Source organism: Pollachius pollachius, assembly GCF_949987615.1.
Source record: "Pollachius pollachius genome assembly, chromosome: 1".
NCBI classification, from domain to species: Eukaryota; Metazoa; Chordata; class Actinopteri; order Gadiformes; family Gadidae; genus Pollachius; species Pollachius pollachius.
Window position 1 is genome coordinate 28,439,072 of NC_136934.1, and position 18,276 is coordinate 28,457,347.

An 18,276-nucleotide genomic window follows, 5' to 3' on the forward strand; every position below is an offset into this window, starting at 1 on the left:
CATTTTTTTGTTATCTGCGCGGATGGTTCTGTAGTCTACGACCTCTCCTGTTTTCCATTGTCAGTGCTGTACAATGGCTCCTGCCTTTTTCTCCGTGCAGATTGTTCTTATCTTATTACATCTGAGAGCCTGTGTTTATAATGTGTGTGCTTCGTTTTTGTACACTTTCAATTTTTTTTTAACTCGGGTTGATTTGAGGTCCTTCTGGACCAGTGTGGTGGGGTGGCGTGTCTGTGGAGAGAATCGGAGTTGAGCCTATCAGGGGGCACGTTTTGTCCTATTATAGGAAGGCTACCAGGCATGCGCGAAGTGTCCTTATTGTGATGCCTTGTTTCCATAGCTCTGATGGTGACAGAGTCTGGCTGCTGGTTTCCTCTCTTATCTGGTGGGATTATGGTTCCATTCTGGTGGGCAGTTTCTCTACCACGCGACTATTGAGGGATTTGGATTTGAAACCCAATCTGTTTTTGAGGAAGCTGCAACATATAGAATGCATGCGAGTGGATTCAACTTTATTGTGAAATTCAACGGCAACGGTAAATTCGTTTGAATGGGATCTTATTTTAACCATTCGCTTTGGGATTCATCGTTAGCGGTGAGACTAAAGTGTGGCTGCAGCAGAACCACCTGACAGCAGCAGCGAGGCTCCTGGGACCCCGCCGTTCTTGACGACGCTGAAGTTGGCATCCGATTCGCGGTATCCGATTCGGCAGTTAAGGAAAAGGTTAAGGGATTCTTAACGAGCGGCATGGAGCGACTGATTCTTCGTTGTTTAACCTCTTCAGTCGCGGTAAAGCCGCTTTAATTGGTCTAGATTATCTAAGAGAGTCTAAACAGTCTTTAAAACACAGTTTACAATTTATTTAACCTTTATTTGATTAGTTTAAATACCAAAAAGGGGAGATTTCGCTGCTTTTTTTGCATCTGAACCATCTTAGAACTGGTCCTGATTGAAAACCACTACACCTAGACTCTTCAAATCGGGACTAGATAATCACAGTGAGGCTATGCATTATATAAGACATAGTTTCAGATTTGTGAAACCTTTTTCCCTATTTGTGAAAATGCAAGAAAGACACATTTCAACGCTTTTTTTTTGTGTCCAGACCGCATTAGAGCTGGTCCTGATTGAAAACCACACTGTTCAAATCTGGACTAGATTATCATAGTAAACCTATACATTATTAAAAACATAGTTTCAGATTTGTGAAACCTTTTCCCTATTTGTGAAAATGCAATAAAGACACATTTCAACGCTTTTTTGTGGTCCAGACCACATTAGAACTGGTCCTGATTAAAAACCACTACACCTATACTCTTCAAATTATTATCACAGTGAGGCTATATTTATATGATGGCCTTGAAGAAGGCAAGAAGCCCGGAGGAGATACTGTCATCAAAGAGACGACCATCCAAAAAAAGCTTGGGGCTAACTACCGTGTTGGCCACATTGTTATGGTCAGAGTAAATTTGAACAACTAATTCAGGAAAAAGAAAGCCTTAACTTTTCAAAATAATTTAAGTCCTGCATGCCATCAATAACCCACCGATAAAAATCCATGCAAATCTTCTTCTGCTTTAGAACAAAGCAGCAGAAACTGTTGAAACCAGGCGCATTCAGAATGAAGAGCTGGTGGAATTAATTGTGAACAACGGCGTAGATGAAAGACTCCCGTAATCCCATTTCTTTATCTCATGAAACAGAATTTCTGTAATATCTCTGTGTGAGCCAAATCTAATGTACTAATGTGTTGTTTCACTGTGTGGGCATTGGGTGGCGCTCTGCTCTTACCCGAACGCAGGTAGGAAGACACTATAGCTTGATAGGGTAGGCAGGGTGCGATTTGCCGGTGGGGATGGTGGGGATTATCCCCCCCTCTGGTTTACACGTCCTACCCTCTGCTGAATTATTTTTATCCTCGGTGGGGATAAAAATTATCCCCCCCACCCAAAGTATTTTCACCATTACATCGTAATAATTAACAACCAAAATACACAGGGTCCGTCTTCATTTTGAAACATTTTAAAATGTTTCTCAAACTTATCCCCCCCTCTGGTTTTTTCACAAATCGCACCCTGAGGGTAGGTATAACTGCTCCCAAACGTATTATGACAGATTAACGTTTTTTTCTTCCTTTATTGGTTCCAGCAACGTCACTGTGAAAAACGAAATAAATACACAAACAGAAATACAAAGTACACAAATACAAAAAAATATTGTAATTCTAAAAAAATAAACAAACATAGTGTGTGCGCCTTGATGTCATTTTTCAGGAGAGTTAGCTTTCACATCGTTTTGTCATTTTTCCATCCTCTCTTCAGCACCGCCGGCTTTTTATTATCCAACAGGTGAACACTATGTGACCCAAACGATATACAATTTGACCAGCACACTCATTCAAATCTACATTCATAAAATATATTTCAGAACCAGTATTTAAAAAACAAACAGCCATTTAAAAATAATAATTACACATTTAAATATGAATATTGACCTTTCAAGCGTGAATCAGTTACAGCATGTGACATTAATTACCTCCAATTAAGATGGCAAAATGGCGCTATTGCATTTTCACAAATAGAAAAAAGTATTCACAAATCTGAAACAATGTTTTATATAATATTGTAGTCCAGATAATGTAGTCCAGATTTGAAGAGTCTAGGTGTAGTGGTTTTCAATCAGGACCAGTTCCAATGCGGTCTGGACCCCAAACAAGCATTGAAATGTGTCTTTATTGCATTTTCACAAATAGAAAAAAGGTTTCACAAATCTGAAACTATGTTTTATACAATGTATAGCCTCACAGGGTAAATCTAGTCCCGATTTGAAGAGTCTAGGCGTAGTGTTTTTCAATCAGGACCAGTTCTAATGTGGTCTGGACCACAAAAAAGCGTTGAAATGTGTCTTTATTGCATTTTCACAAATAGGGAAAAGGTTTCACAAATCTTAAACTATGTTTTATATAATGTATAGCCTCACTGTGATAATCTAGTCCCGATTTGAAGAGTCTAGGTGTAGTGGTTTTCAATCAGGACAAGTTCTAATGTGGTCTGGACCACAAACAAGCGTTGAAATGTGTCTTTATTGCATTTTCACAAATAGGGAAGAAGGTTTCACAAATCTGAAACTATGTTTTATATAATGTAATAGCCTCACTGTGATAATCTTGTCCAGATTTGAAGAGTCTAGGTGTAGTGGTTTTCAATCAGGACCAGTTCTAAGATGGTCCAGATGCAAAAAAAGCAATGAAATCTCCCCTTTGGCATTTAAACTAATCAAATAAAGGTTAAATAAATTGTAAACTGTGTTTTAAAGACTGATAGACTCTCTTAGATAATCTAGACCAATTAAAACGGCTTTACCGCGACTGAAGAGGTTCAACAACGAAGAATCAGTCGCTCCATGCCGCTCGTTAAGAATCCCTTAACCTGGGGCTCCCGGGACCCCGCTCCTCTTGGGCTCCTGGGACCCCGCTCCTCTTGGGCTCCTGGGACCCCGGCTGCTCTGGGGCTCGGAATAGAGATGGAATCACTAATCTCAGAATCAAAATATATTACAGCATATACAGCTCAACATATAGGCCTATTTCTCGAATCACAATGGAGACAATTCACCATATATATATATATTTTATATTCAAGAAAGCTGAGGACTCATAAGAATACCATTCCCATTTGACTTTTTTCCTTGTTTTGTAGTGGAACAGCTTATCCCTACTCATTGGTTTCCTAAGCAAAGTAGGGCTGTAACAGTCTCGTGCGGGCCGCCTATCACTTCATCTTTAGGTATGACTGTTTTGTGAATATATGGCTTTTTTTGCAATCCTCTTGTCTCATTTCAGATGATCAGCTGTGACAATGGGGCGAGTCGCATCGCTCCTATGGTCAGCAGCCACGAACCCGCTCCCCACAAAGCCACTCGTGTCAACGGATGGACGTGCCCCCCTCAGGACAACCAGGTGACAGCCTGGCTGCTGCTCAGCTACCTGGCCTCCGTCAGCTTCGGCATTTTCATTCCACTTCTGCCTCTGCCTTGGACATATGTTATCTACACCGTATCCTTACCACAAACGCTTAAGTCACGTAGACGGCAACTTGTAGGTCACACAATCAATTGGTTTAAGTTGAATATTGCCTTTTCCTAATGGATTAATCATTCCGTGTTGGTGCTAGTCTCGTCAGACAAGACGTCTTTTGTCTTATGTAGTGCAATTCTTGTATAGCCTGCAAGGGTTTATCAGTGCCATCTTCTCCAGAGTAAAGTGCTGTTGTACTAACAGCCTGGCCTAGTTTACTTGATCATATTATAATTTTAACGGCTGAAAATAAATGTTCAATCGGAGTGCTGTTGATGTACTTTTGAAATAGAGGGTAAGTCCTTTAGTCACTTGTGTGGATCTCTGGACATGTAATCATCATGGCATTGCAACACAACCAACGTGTGATTCCCTGACCACTGCTATGTTTAGCTGACTGGAGTGTTGTTTGTGGTGCACATGGCCGCACACATCGCAGTGGTGACCATAGACCCAGCGTGTGACACTGTGAGGACCAGGGACCACTACTTCCAAACAAAGCCCATTTTTGACAGGAAGAGACAAGCCCATGTCATCCACAACCAACGCTGCTTTCTGTGCGATGTCAAAGTGTATGTAAATCCCAATAGGATATAAATGCACATGTAGGCCTATGCGTCCTGGTATTAGGTTGGGGGCAGTAGGATAGTAGTCAAAATGCCTAATAATGGTGACAGTGCAGAAGCAGAAGATTTTCTGCTTCTGTTTCCTCACTTTAGCCATTCTGACCAAGATTCCCAACCCCTACCAGCTCATTAATGTTGATGAAAAAAAATAAAAAATATATACGTTTTTCTTATTGAACCGCTCTATTTGTATTGTATTCATGTCACTTTTCAAGCAGTGGGCCGAAAGTAAAACACTGTGGCATCTGCAACAAGTGTGTAGACAACTTTGACCATCATTGCAACTGGCTGAACAACTGTGTTGGTGACAGGAACTACTGGTAAGTGTACGTATGACGTCCTGCTTTGCATTTGAATTCTAGGTTTTCTGTTCCATGGAAATACCTAAATGTATCATAGCGGGAGGTGTTGATGTGCTGGTCTTTGCCTTGATTCAGGTACTTCTTTCTAACGTGCCTGTCTGCCACAGTGGGGGTGTTGGTGATTTTAATTGTTGTCGTGTTCATCTTCATCCAACACTACCTGGATCCAAACAGCCTACGGACAGCCCCTCAGTTTGATGGTAAAAATCAACAATCACTCACTTATCTGATTTATTTTGTACCATACTATATCCGAAGTGTTATTAATATTATATATGAATGGGTTTGTTTGTGAGAGTGAGTATTGCATTACATTTATTTAGCTGATGCTTTTCCAAAGCAACATACAATAAGTGCATTCAACATTGAAGATGTAACCCCAAACAGGCGAGAATCATTGAGTACATACATCATGAGTGGTTCAACCATGTGTTTATGCTTGCATGCTTCCCATGACCCTTCCTCTTGTTTCTTTCATCCAGATGTACAAGGCAACAGCACCTGGCTGATGTTTTTACCACTAGCATCAGTCCAGGCCAGTTCCACCTGTCTGCTGGTGTTAGCCTTCATCACCGTCTGATCTGCCTCCTCTCTCTGCTCATGCTCCTTCATCTGGTTCTCTTCCACTTCTACTTCCGTTAGTTTATACTTTAATACTCAGCTACAACTCCCATGGGTCACTTTAACTCATCAACAATATATGATTCATCAGGGTAGCTTGTGTTCATTCTCATCAGTTTCCTGCCATGTCCCCCCCCCCCCCCACGGGTAATTTAGTTCATAAAGGTATCCGCACGTTTGACCATTTAAAGATGCAACGCGAAGAGGAATCCAGGAACCGAGACATCAAAGCAGGAAGCGCCCAAGCAAACACAGGTGAGGTTGCAGTGGCGGACTCAGGGGGGGCCAACCGCCCCCCCTGGTGCCTCCATGGTTGAAAAAGTGCCCTCAAGAGTGGTGAATACGAGAGAAAGTGCCTCATTAGCTGCCCTTTACATGTGAAAAAAATGAATGGGTGCCCTCTGGTGCCCCTTCATACAATAAATTATGACGATGTGCCCTCTAGAGCAAGAATGTGGCCCTTTTATTTTTTCGCCCCTGCCCTTCAAACACTCTGAGTCCGCCACTGTGAGGTTGGCTAATTAAATTCCCATGAGTGTATACTACCTGTACAATATTGTGCTCATCAATTAAGTTTTTAATTCAATTTGTAAGTTAACAGACTCAAGGTCTGCTGCCTGCGACACACTGGTCATTGTAAGTTAGACCAGATTAAAACATTGTATAGATATCATTTGCATTGGTCTGAGATAAGTGACTGGCACCCTGTGTTGATTTGACAGTTCTTGCAAATGTCGACAACGGTCTGTCTCTCTTTCAGAGTTTATCTGCAAAAAGGTTGGGAATTCTTATTTCATCACATGTATTTTCCTTATCCTTTACCAAAACAATTTATCTTGGATATATAAAAAATGTGTTCCAGCAGAGCCCATCAAAAGAGCGTGGTGGTTTACACAATGAAATGGAAATGCCCCAGGTATGTTGGTAATGTTTATTTAAATTTATAAATTCTGTGTGACTTGCTGTAGGAGAAAAACTTGCTGCAAACATTAGATAATTCTGTGGTGTTCAATTGATGATTCAATTGATCAGTGATTTACATTTTTGTCGTATTGTTTGTCGTAGAATTGTCGTATGCCGATACTATAATGAAACTCCTGATATTCATTGTGTTAAAGCACTTACCTAAATGATAGGTACTAGCATAATAGGGATTTCATTAGCGCTCGGTAAAAGTGCCCCCTGTGCCTTCTTCTCTATATATTTTTCTTTTAGCCACTGACTTTCTGACTGAAGGTGGAACCTTTCTGAGCCACTCCGAGGTCTACAGCTTTGAATCCCATGGAGACGACCAGACTGTGGGAAGGGCGAGCGGCGAGTCCGTCGTCGGCACCCCCGGGTTACAGAACCACATCCCCACAGCAGGGCCCTCCACCATGCCCAACCTGAGGCCAGTGGATGGCCATGTACTCTGTAGTCATCCTCACTGGAGAGCCCAACCTGAGCCCAGTGGACGGCCATGAACTCTGTAGTCTTCCGTAGTGGAGGGCCCAACCTGAGCCCAGTGGACGGCCATGAACTCTGTAGTCTTCCACAGTGGAGGGCCCAACCTGAGGCCAGTGGACAGCCATGAACTCTGCAGTCATTCTCATTATTCAATTGCTCCTTTCTTTAGAGTTGGCTGGTGTATGTAATACGTCATGAAGCGATGCATTCAAAATGTATTAAAATCGTGTACATAAAATTTTTGATTGCACGATTTAAGTATTTGAATTTCTTATTTCATAATCATGGAGTGATTATTCTACCATTTCAATATGCATGTTTTTTTCCTTCGAGGCTATACATGACCACACGGTGGCACTATTGTGGCAAAGTAGTTAAGCCTACATGGTTTGGCGACGTCCCCTTTTAAGGATAAAGGTAATAGGTTATTTCCTAAACATACATGAAACTCTCTGTTGGTGTCTACCAGGCCCTTATGAACTCAAGGGCTGCATAATTGGTTTCTAAGTCTTGTCGACAGCCTATCTTCGGATGTTTAATGGACATACACTGATCATCAAAATACTCACCAACCACTTGGAAAAAGAACTCTGCAAAGATTCAACATAGCCATAAAGATCTGACAATAAGATATTATGTGTCTGAAACTGCCCAGAGGAACTTCCTGGAAAATATTTAGATGATTAATTAGATGACAATATATTATGAACGTGCACGGACATCTCATCAATCTTTTATCTTTATTGGTAATTATTCTACGAAATAGTGGGGACCTGAAAAGTCTTGCTGGCAAAATAACATCAACTATGGTAAAACCCGTTTTATTTTGAATATCTTTGGGTTGGGTTTGTATACTGTATAGACATTGTAGGCAGAAGGACAAATGATCCACGGTCCAAAAGAGGGAATATATTTCAGAAGCTTTTTCTCTGACATGGACATCAGACCTCAGACGGCAGCCAATCAGCCCTCTAGTTTTGCTTCAGCATCTCCCACTCTCTCTCTCGAGCTTTCCGAGGCAGATGGAGAAAAGAGCTGGAGAACAGAGAACTGATGGCTCTGTAGAACCGACAACCCTCACCTAGAGAAGGTGGATCATTAACCTGACAGGTAAATGCATTTCATTTTACATTTTATATCAGGGGATCCTTGTATAACGAGAAGCAATTTTGTTTTGAAAACAACCCCCTTAAATGACAGGATACATAGGACAACAAATTATGTAAACACATTGCGCTAAGATAGGCACTCCTAACATCATCATTGCAAACTCACATTCGTCTATCAACAATTCTTTATGTAGGCCTATGTCAATTTTAGGCTTTTCTGTAGGTTAAATTGCACGGATTGATATTATACATACCCCATGCAGAAATGTAAGTAACAAATTAATGAATAATATATATTCCATGTGGCTTTGATCCCATCGTTTTTTGCATGAGACAATGTGCGGTTAAACGTGGGTAGTGTGTGCTTGTTGGAGAGCGCCTATGGAGGCGCGCCTCAAAGCTGAATCCTGAACAATAACAATGATCACGTGTATTCCTCTGCCACTGCTCCTGCTGTATGAATCTCGCATTTGCAAGTTTATGTAACATGATCCATCGCGCCAGAAAAACATGCTCCTACTGGCCTATGCTATTACTTGTTCATTTCCCATTCTATTAAGGTCAATGTTTTTTTATGTAGTTAAAAAACTATAATGATTAACCTCACTAGTTACATAATTATGTATGACTTAGCGTTGCTTTGTAGTAGGAACAAATAGATTAGTAGCCTCAATCGCAGAGGCATCTAAATGCAGTATAACACCCTTGGACTAAATGTACTCGTGTATGCCACTCTTTGACATCCAGTGCAATGAATACCTTGCAGGAGCTATTCGCCCCATATGTAGGGTTAGTCATGCATGAGGAGAAAACAGATTCATCTTTCCCTTTGTCCCAGATTCCTCTGCTCCTGCGCTTGAGCCTCACAGCTTCTGTCCTCCAGAGTTAACCTCAATGTGTAAACCAGTGGACCTAATTAGTCAAAACATAATTCATATTTATCTGTGGTTGGAAAACTGAAAGGTTGGAAATGCATCCATGTACAAACTACTTTTTACTAGAATAATTGCACTGGCATATTTTGCCATATTTAATTATTCGACCATCTTGGTTATGGGATGGGTTTTTGTAAATGAATGTCTCAAGACACTAAGCTTCCACTGACTTATGTGGGTGATTTGATTACCACAATTAACCTAGGCTTAGCCTCATGTTATACGTTGTCTATTGCTCCTAAAAGTGTGGACTGGGAGAGAAGAAGGAGGGGAAGCTAGAGGACTAACAGCATCAGAATGCCAGGATGTTGATTTACTTATGTAATAATGAGGGTCTTTAACCGGCTCTCATTATTTTCTTATCCTCCATCTTTGTTTCTTTGTCTCTGTATGTCTGGGTCATTCTGGTAATGGATGAGGGACAGTCGGGTTGCTGTTAGGTCCTTTTGGATCATCTGGTTGCACAGTTGTGAAATGCTTTGAGTGGAAGTGCTGCGATGTGACCAATGCCTTTCTGTGGATTCCACCTGCCTTCCTCTCAGTGAGACAAAGTCTTCTATTAGCAGCAAGGGGCTGATTGTCAGATTACAGACAGTTGTAAGTAAACAGAGGTGGTTGTGGAGTGTGGATCTGATTGGCTGTTGGTGCAAGAGTATATGGGCCTACTTGCCCATGGCAGTGATCCAGATAGAAGCCAGATGCTTCATGCCCAGCCACCATGAGGGCTCGATGGGGTAGTACGGTTCAGTGCGGTTCTTACACAGACTTGGCATAGCGCTAATGGCGCGGTCATCTCGTGTGGTTAACACTGATCTGCAAAACCAACAAGTTGAAGATGCATTAATTCTTCTTCTGAGTGGGTTCAAGGTTTGCGGAGGTTCTTCTTGCTTGAGAATTATGGAATGTTCTATCCGGAGCGTCTTTCTGCTATTAATAGATCTAGTTAAAAATGGGTGAATTTGTAGTCAAAGCATTCAGCTGTACAGTGTAAGTCCCAACCTTCTGTCATCCAGTTAGATTTTTTTCTATGTGTCTTTTGATATCCCACAGGATTCAAATGTGCATCTCTGTTGGGGGAGAGAAGGGTGAGGACAGAACTAATGTGAAACCATGGTTTCAGACCATTAATGAAATACCATGGTAATGTAGTATAGTACCTTGTTTACTTAATGTCCAATCTTTTTAATAGGGCCTCATGATAGCAATCAGACTAAAAATGTCATAGATCAATTACACAAACAGTGGGTAAAACATAACAACCTTGACGGATGTTGTTTAGGTAAATCTCTCAGTATGTGTTTTAGTCCAATCCAGAACAACACACTTAATGTATTTTGAGCTCTTCATAAGTCTTAAGAGATAATTTGAAGGCAGAGAAGTCTCGTTATACAGGAGACGATGGCACTTGAGACAGAGAGCTATGAAGTCCAGTGTCAGTGTGAAAAGATTTCTTTGTTTTGTATAGATATGGCTTCCGTGAATGGAGCCTCCCTAAACAACAATACAAAGCTACCACTCTGTTGAGGATGACAAAAGACCACCACAGCACTCACAGGACATCATTATGCTGCTATCAGGAGCGTGTGTATATTTATGGGTTATTTATGCTACATTTTAGTGAATTAGTGTGACATAGTTATCACTAATGTGTGTTTATTTAGAGAGTATGATGGTCCCCTTACCCCTCTGACTTTCCTTATGATATAAAAATCAAGGTGTCTCAAATCAAAGTATACAATTCAATGTAATATAATACTATTTCCTTAAGATAATGCTAATACCTTCAATAATATTTTCTAATATAATTGTCATACAAATTAAAAGTAAGTATGAACACCTTACTTTCCATTTTAAATGACACTTGACCATGTGCCAAGTTCTGCAACTATGAATATAATTAGAGTAACGATTAGTTTTTTTAATGTGTAATATTGAATTTGTGGTCAGATGAAGTGGGGAAGGTCACTGCATGTCATGGCATGTTTGTGGAAAGTTTACTATCTTCCTTGGCTATACTACAAAGGGGATCAACATTTATACTAATTACTCAGAATATACTTTTATCCTGGATTACGACTGATTTTGAGCTGCAAGAGATGCGTCTCACTTTTCCAAACTGAAATCTGCCGTCATGTCTGTTTTGGCTGGAGCTCTCGATGAAGTATGCCTGTCACACAGTGAGTGGTACTCCGAGATGTCACCGTGTGGGTGATGGAGATGGGCATGGGACCTCGTCACACACACACACACACACACACACACACACACACACACACACACACACACACACACACACACACACACACACACACACACAGACACACACACACACACACACACACACACACACACACACACACACACACATACATACTCATACACAAACAAACACACAAGCCACTTGCTCATTGGACAATGGTCTCCCAGTCCCCATATCTCTCAATGACATTATTCACTAATTATCTCCCCCTTTTCTGTCCTATGAATTGACATGGCAAATGGCAATGGCTTTGGGCACTTTATTGTGCACATGAGCAGGTTAGTTGCATTCAAACAGGTTATAGTTGTGATTGCTGGGGTCTGTCCCTTCTACACAAAACTCTTTGCTTTACACAGTGCCATTCAAGTTAGTGAAAGGCGTTTGTTTAGTGGGAGTCATGTGGGAGTAAGCTCATTTTTTACCAGTTGGACCTGACAGGAACTCAGCTTTCACATCGTACCTTTTAATGAGAAGTGAGTACGACCAAAACAAGGCTATTCTGGGCAGTTGAAAAAGATCATTCAAGGATGCCCTAACTATGGGAACAGCTGAGAGGTGAGACGTTTTGTTAAAAAGTTAAGTGAAAAATGATTTTTTTTTTTGTGGTGTATGTGGGAATTACTTAAAAACACACAGCGACAGTTAGTTTAGAGAATAACTCTAATCAATTCATGATTTTTTGCTGTTTAAATTGGGGCTCTTTGTGGGTATTCAGTTATTAATAGTAGTAGTTTAATAGGAGACGTGTCCTCCTGCTCATTGCCATGCATTTATCATTATTTTGGGTGAATTTACATATTGATGTAATGTCAATGGTTTTATTCATGTTGCGAGTAATAGAATATTAGCAGGTTTGGTTATTTTTACATGATGTTTAAACCTTAAACGCTAAAAACAATAACTTTCACCATTTCACACTTTTTACAGCAAAAAAAGGAAACAAAATTCAGCTAATCCAAACAGTATACACAAGGAAATACATTCCCACAACAACAACATGGCAGATCAGAAGTAAGTCTGTTTAGCGATGTGTGAGTGTATGTGTGCATACCTACAAAACGTGGGTACATATTATGTTTAGTGATTATATTTCTGAATGACCAATGTAATGTTTTCTGTGTTCCTGGCACTTAGTTTGCAATGCCCTTTCGTTTCACATGATCCTATGAATAACTTGCACCTCTGTGCCAGTACACCATTCACAGCACCCCTTGAATGACTGTCTAAACTTGCCCAGAGCAAAGAGCTACCTAACAAGAGGGCAGCCAGAGTAAACAGAAAAAAACACAATGTTACGTCTTGACATTAGGCAACAAGCCTTGTGTTCCTTGCATGTATGGAGCAAAGCCAGAAACAGGTCAGAAACTGGTCAGCTTAGAGGGATCTAGAGAAGACCATAAGAACGAACAGGGATGTTGTCTTCAGTCCTCAATATCAGACCGGGTGCAGAAAGTAGAACTCCATTTGTGTTGTTAAAACCATCTGGATTTGTTAATGAGCACAGCCCAGAAGTAATAACTAATGAGTTCACTCTTATGTGTCAGGACATGGGCAGAAGAGAGACAACTCATTCATTTAGTTGGTCCCCTTGTTTAATAGAGGCCTGATAATGACTAATAAGTCAAATTCGACATATGACCTGACCTGGATGCTTAAACGATGTCTGGTTCCTCTATCTCAGAGATAACGCGCATGACTTCAAGGTTCAGACGGCCAAGCACTCCAACATGAGCACAGCATCCATGCGACCGCCCAGTGAACAGTCCAGGGACAGAGCGTCCAAGAGGCTCTCTTCTGAGTCCAATGGGAACAATGACGGTGGCGTTGGAGCGTCTACTCCAGTGGAACTGACTGCACTGGAAGAGTCCTTCCGCCGCTTCGCCATACACGGGGACACGCGGGCCACAGGCAAGGAGATGCATGGCAAAAACTGGTCAAAACTGTGCAAGGACTGCAATGTAATCGACGGGAAATCCATCACCCTCACTGATGTCGACATCGTCTTCACTAAAGTCAAGTAAGAGGAGACAGTTATTTACTACCTTCTAGTGGCCAACTTTCAATTCATGCTACTTTGTCACTAATTATTGCATCATTTGTTTGCTATAGCTTCATATTTTTGCTATTTTATAGTCCTTAATTGCCAATTTGCATGACAAACTGTTAGTCATGTCTTACTATCCTTGTCGTGGTGTACTATCAGAAACGACCAGAGGTCAGGGTGTGACCTTGGGAGGTCAGGGCGTGTCCTTCCTGTTCTTCCTCAGCCTTATAGAGTCATCCGTCTCTTTGGTGATTGAGACTTCCATAAAACCAGTGAGCCCACAAAAAAGGATTCAAACATATTAAATTATAGCTGGCTGGAAGAATGAAATTTGCTGAATGTCACTGATGTAAACAGAAGACACCCTGTATGACAGATGCAAATGTCTATGCCATTATTTATTATGATAAATAGCACAGAACCAAATAACGTATTTTTTTATTGAGGGCATTCAGCTTTCTTATGGTTGACTATATTGTGAATTTTTTTTGTGCACGGTCATTTTGAAGCTTTTTTTTCACGCATGAATCAGCTTCTTCATCGTGGCTGAACGCAGAGAATAAAGATTATTCTGCTAGACAGCTCCAGGACTGTGGCTAGAAACCAGTCATCAACTGTCCTCTACTGGAGGAACAGACAGTGTAAGAGTGCTCTGGAATCTCTCATTGATTAAGTGGCCTTTCCATATTTGTTTTTGTATTCCACACATAATGAAATGTATGGTACAGACGTGGTCCAAGCACAGTCTTCAAACAATGTTTTAAACAGGTATTCAAACAACTCTTAGTGAGGTGAAACCTTTCAGTCAAAGTATGATATATAAATATCATAGGCCTAAAACATACTCCAAATTAAGAATGCATCTACAGTATAATGGTTTCGAGAACATTATTATCAAATTATTATCAAATTATTATCAAACTAAATTATTTTTCCAAAACAAAGCCAACCTGCATTGAGTTTGCTTGTTTGTGGTTACCTCATGCATAGCTATTATGTTAAACTGATCTCACTAAAACAGCTATGACTTGTAAATTGGATGTGCTTAATAGCATCTGCTGACTAAATAATATAGTAAATAGTAAATGTGGAATATCTAATCTCCATTGAGGATTTCATTGGGATCTTCTCACATGCAGAGTGCAGCTCTGATACCCGTTGGAGTGGTGTGTTCAGTCTAACGGAATCGTTAACAAAGCGTGTGGCATGTGTGTATATCTCAGAGGCAGCTGAGAGGACTAGTGGATGAGGAGGAAGGGGGATGGGTCCATGTTCTAAGCTGGGTCTGACCCCCAGGGGGGAAGGGTGTGTGTATGTTATGGAAGGGCAATCATGCCAGAGATGTGGATCTCTCCACTTTCTTTCTTATAACAGTAAAAGGTCTTGAATGATTATTGTTGTAGCAGTTCAACAGATGCACTTTCACTGGGCGGAAATTACTACTTTATTCTACCTTGTGTGAGTCTCTACTGAGTGCGGTCTCTTCCCTTGTTCCGTAGACCCAGTACCAAAAACACAGATCCCAAACAAAGGTTGCCACCATAATTCTGTTTCAGATACAGTTGGATTCAGCATTTGCTAGACTTCAGCTCCACAGCAGTGCCGCTTACGTAGATAACCATGGTACGCCTCTGCTCGCCTCACTATCATTCATTTACGTCGTTCTGGCGCATAGTTGGACCAAACGCACCAGACACAGATGCGCTGCATCCATACACTTTTACAAAGCATTAAATTTCATCCTTTTCTGTAAACTATTGTTATTCTACAGTACATCATCATTTGTCTCCTCAGAATAGTAGAATAATGCATTGACGTGACGAAAACCATCTACACACTTCACTGAGTCCAGTATTTTATTGTGATGGATTTACAAAAGAAACATGGTTGTATAGCGGACTATCTGCAAAACACCAACTGGAAATCCAATTTCCCGCTTGACATAAGACAGCATGGAACCGACAAGGAGGAATGCGGCCCTCCAATGTTAAACACGCAGCGCCCAAACTATCCCTGTCACTGAAGCAGCCAAATGAATAATAAACCCAACAGCCCTGTTTACTGTAGCTGGTTGCTATGACGGCAGGTTGCTCCGGGAGACGGTAGGCTTTACAGGCCGTTGTTTAGGTGATTTATCACCACGGCAATAGCTTGTTTGTGTTTGTGTTACTATGCTCTTTTAACATGGAAGTGAAATGGGCAGGCAGCCAGTCTTTGGCCCAGCTCGGGCAGCCCAGCGGGAGTGACTGGTGAGGCCGCTGTGACACACGACTCAAGATAGGGAACAGCGATATGCTTTAGTTATGAACAACAAAGTGTTGAGTATACGTCTCATAAACATAGTGGTATATGGCAAGAGCGATGTTGTTAGCCACAGGTTTGAGCCTGTTAAGCGACTTGAAGGACTATGAGCAATGAGTCCCACTGGAAGACATGGAATCTAAACAGTTCATCTGCTTTCACACTTCATTTTACAAGGTGGACACAATCTGTTCCCTGTGTGACCCATAAACCTGCCACAATGAAGCCATCATGCATGGCTTTGTATTGGTAATAAATTACCTGATGGCCTGCGAACAACAACACAGGCATATGGTGGCAGGGTCAGCCTTCAAGGGCTGGGTCAGCCTTCAAGGACTGACATGTTTGTCTTGCACATTTCAGGAAGAAAACCTGCCGTAACATCACGTTTGACGAGTTCAAGGCGGCACTGGGAGAACTGGCCAAGAAGAAATATAAAGAGAAGCCCGCAGAGGAGGCCGAGGCCGAGGTCTTTAAGCTGATAGAGGGGAAGGCGCCGGTTATCTCCGGAGTCACGGTAAGGCCACCATAATGTATGTAGAATGATCAAAGAATGATGAATAGAACTGTATGAATGACTTCAGAAGTGAAGGTGTTTTTGTAAAACCCCACAGAGAGCGGTGGCGTCCCCCACGGTGAGCCGCCTCACAGACACCAGCAAGTTTACCGGCTCGCACAAGGAGCGCTTCGACAACAGCGGCCGCGGAAAGGGGAAGGCCGGGCGTGTGGACGTGGTGGACACGTCCGGGTACGTCTCCGGATACAAACACGCCGGCTCCTACGAGAAGAAGCTTGCCAAGCCCATGTGAGGGGGAAGGGAGATAACCACTAGATTGATATGGATCATTTTCTATAACAACAGCACACACACACGCACACACACACACATTCTGAAAGCACAAAAAAAAAATCATGTTATCTCCCACTGGCCATTTTCTGTTTGTCTGCCATTTTGTTTCAGTTTTGTTTATTGTGTAATTTCCTTTTGAAAGGTCAGAAAAACTGGAAAACTGTTTACATCTATTTCATCACCAGCTGGTACATTCCTATGTGAAAGTAAGGTACTGCCAAACCCTGAACAAAGATAACAATGAGAGAATCTTCTGTACTAGCCATAATGACTATGTTATTATTATAGGGCCGTATAGTATTTCAAAGTACAGTGAACCATTCACCAAGAAACAAAAGCAATAAACCTTGCACTTTTCATGGAAATAGCTAGTTTCCCCCGTAGTGGGGGAAACTAGCCAATACTAGTTTCCCCCAATCCCCCGTATTGGGGGAAATTTCCTCTCTGTATATTTTCATAGTAGATTCCGTTATTAAAACCATTAAAAACTTGAATTGATTATACTTAAATTGATACCTCCCTCCTTATTTATATGTGTGTCTGTCTTATCTATAGTGAAATAATAATCTGTTAATAATTATTTAATCTTAATATTTTAATATTAATCTTAATATTTTCTCTGATTTCCGAGATCCTTTACGTTACGTCTAATAGAACAATTTTTCCTTATTTTAAACCACTTATCGAAAAACAATAACGGACTGAATATGTCTAGGCATCCCACTCACTTCATTGAAATTATGTTTAATTTTATAAAAAGGTTATACTGTAGCAATTAAAGAAGAAAGAAGTATAAGAGTAATAGCACATATATTTTAGAACATTTTAAAATATAGATCATATGAAGTATATTTTACGTCCTGAATTATCCACATTTGGATTGAGAAGTTTTTAACAAGAACGTAATATTAAACGTACCTGTATCCGTACCTGTAAACTGTATACAGAAACCATTTTGGAAATAAACATTTAACATAAACTCTACATACAGAACTAATGAGCTGGGCTGGTGAAGATTGTATTTTTAACATTGTTCTTACATTATCTCTCAGTCAGAATAGCATACTGTAGTTCTAATATATTGGTGGTAAGAATTTGTATATTTCTTTTGAATTGATAGAGATGTGTCTTTATTTAAAACACGGGTTTCCTCTATTTCCTCTTTAAGCGCTGGAACATGTATACTGCATCTGGTTCTGAAGCGCATAGATTCATGAAAAATGTTTCTGTCATTTAACATTTTAAATCCTGTAACCAATGTGAAGACATTATCTTTATTAGAACAAAAAAGTGTAGAATAAATGGTGGACATTGAACTATCTTAAACAAAATGAGATGATAGTGTTTATTCAAAATGGAAAGGGAAAAATAAATAATGAAATTTCTTTTCCTAGCTTTTTCTCTATTTTTTTTAACATAGTGGTGTACCATTGTTGTTGAAATGTTTGCTGTAAGTATTAGCTTTAGTATCTCTGGTCCAATCTGTGATGTATGCTTCATGCCAAATACAGTGCACCTTTTACACAAAGGACCAACAATAATGTCTTATATTAATGTTAACTATTGTGTCCTGGTGCATGCTACACGTCTGTCTCTCTCTTTACAACTTGTTGATATTATTTGTAGTGAATTATTGGAAAATAAAA

At 40.6% G+C, this 18,276-nt stretch overlaps 1 protein-coding gene across 2 annotated transcripts; it reads left to right on the forward strand.

Moving 5' to 3' along the window:
• Positions 1-8,139: 8,139 nt before the first annotated feature.
• tppp (tubulin polymerization promoting protein) lies at positions 8,140-18,268 on the forward strand. 2 transcript variants are annotated; one of them, XM_079747926.1, is made up of 5 exons: positions 8,140-8,241; positions 12,363-12,446; positions 13,117-13,452; positions 16,144-16,297; positions 16,395-18,262. In XM_079747926.1, exons 2-5 carry the CDS (start codon positions 12,433-12,435, stop codon positions 16,587-16,589), a joined length of 699 nt encoding a protein of 232 aa, XP_079604052.1. In that variant the 5' UTR covers positions 8,140-8,241; positions 12,363-12,432; the 3' UTR covers positions 16,590-18,262. The 2 variants fall into 2 exon arrangements, with proteins under 2 accessions (XP_079604052.1, XP_079604051.1); XM_079747925.1 differs by lacking the exon at positions 8,140-8,241 and adding an exon at positions 8,298-11,990 and having other exon boundaries at positions 16,395-18,268.
• The last annotated feature ends 8 nt before the right edge of the window (positions 18,269-18,276 follow it).

What these genes read in the sequence shown, in the direction of transcription:
- tppp (XM_079747925.1), top strand. An exon ending in AACAACATGGCAGATCAGAA is followed by an intron (nt 12,447 to 13,116) that starts GTAAGTCTGTTT and finishes CCTCTATCTCAG; the next exon opens with AGATAACGCGCATGACTTCA. An exon ending in ATCGTCTTCACTAAAGTCAA is followed by an intron (nt 13,453 to 16,143) that starts GTAAGAGGAGAC and finishes TGCACATTTCAG; the next exon opens with GAAGAAAACCTGCCGTAACA.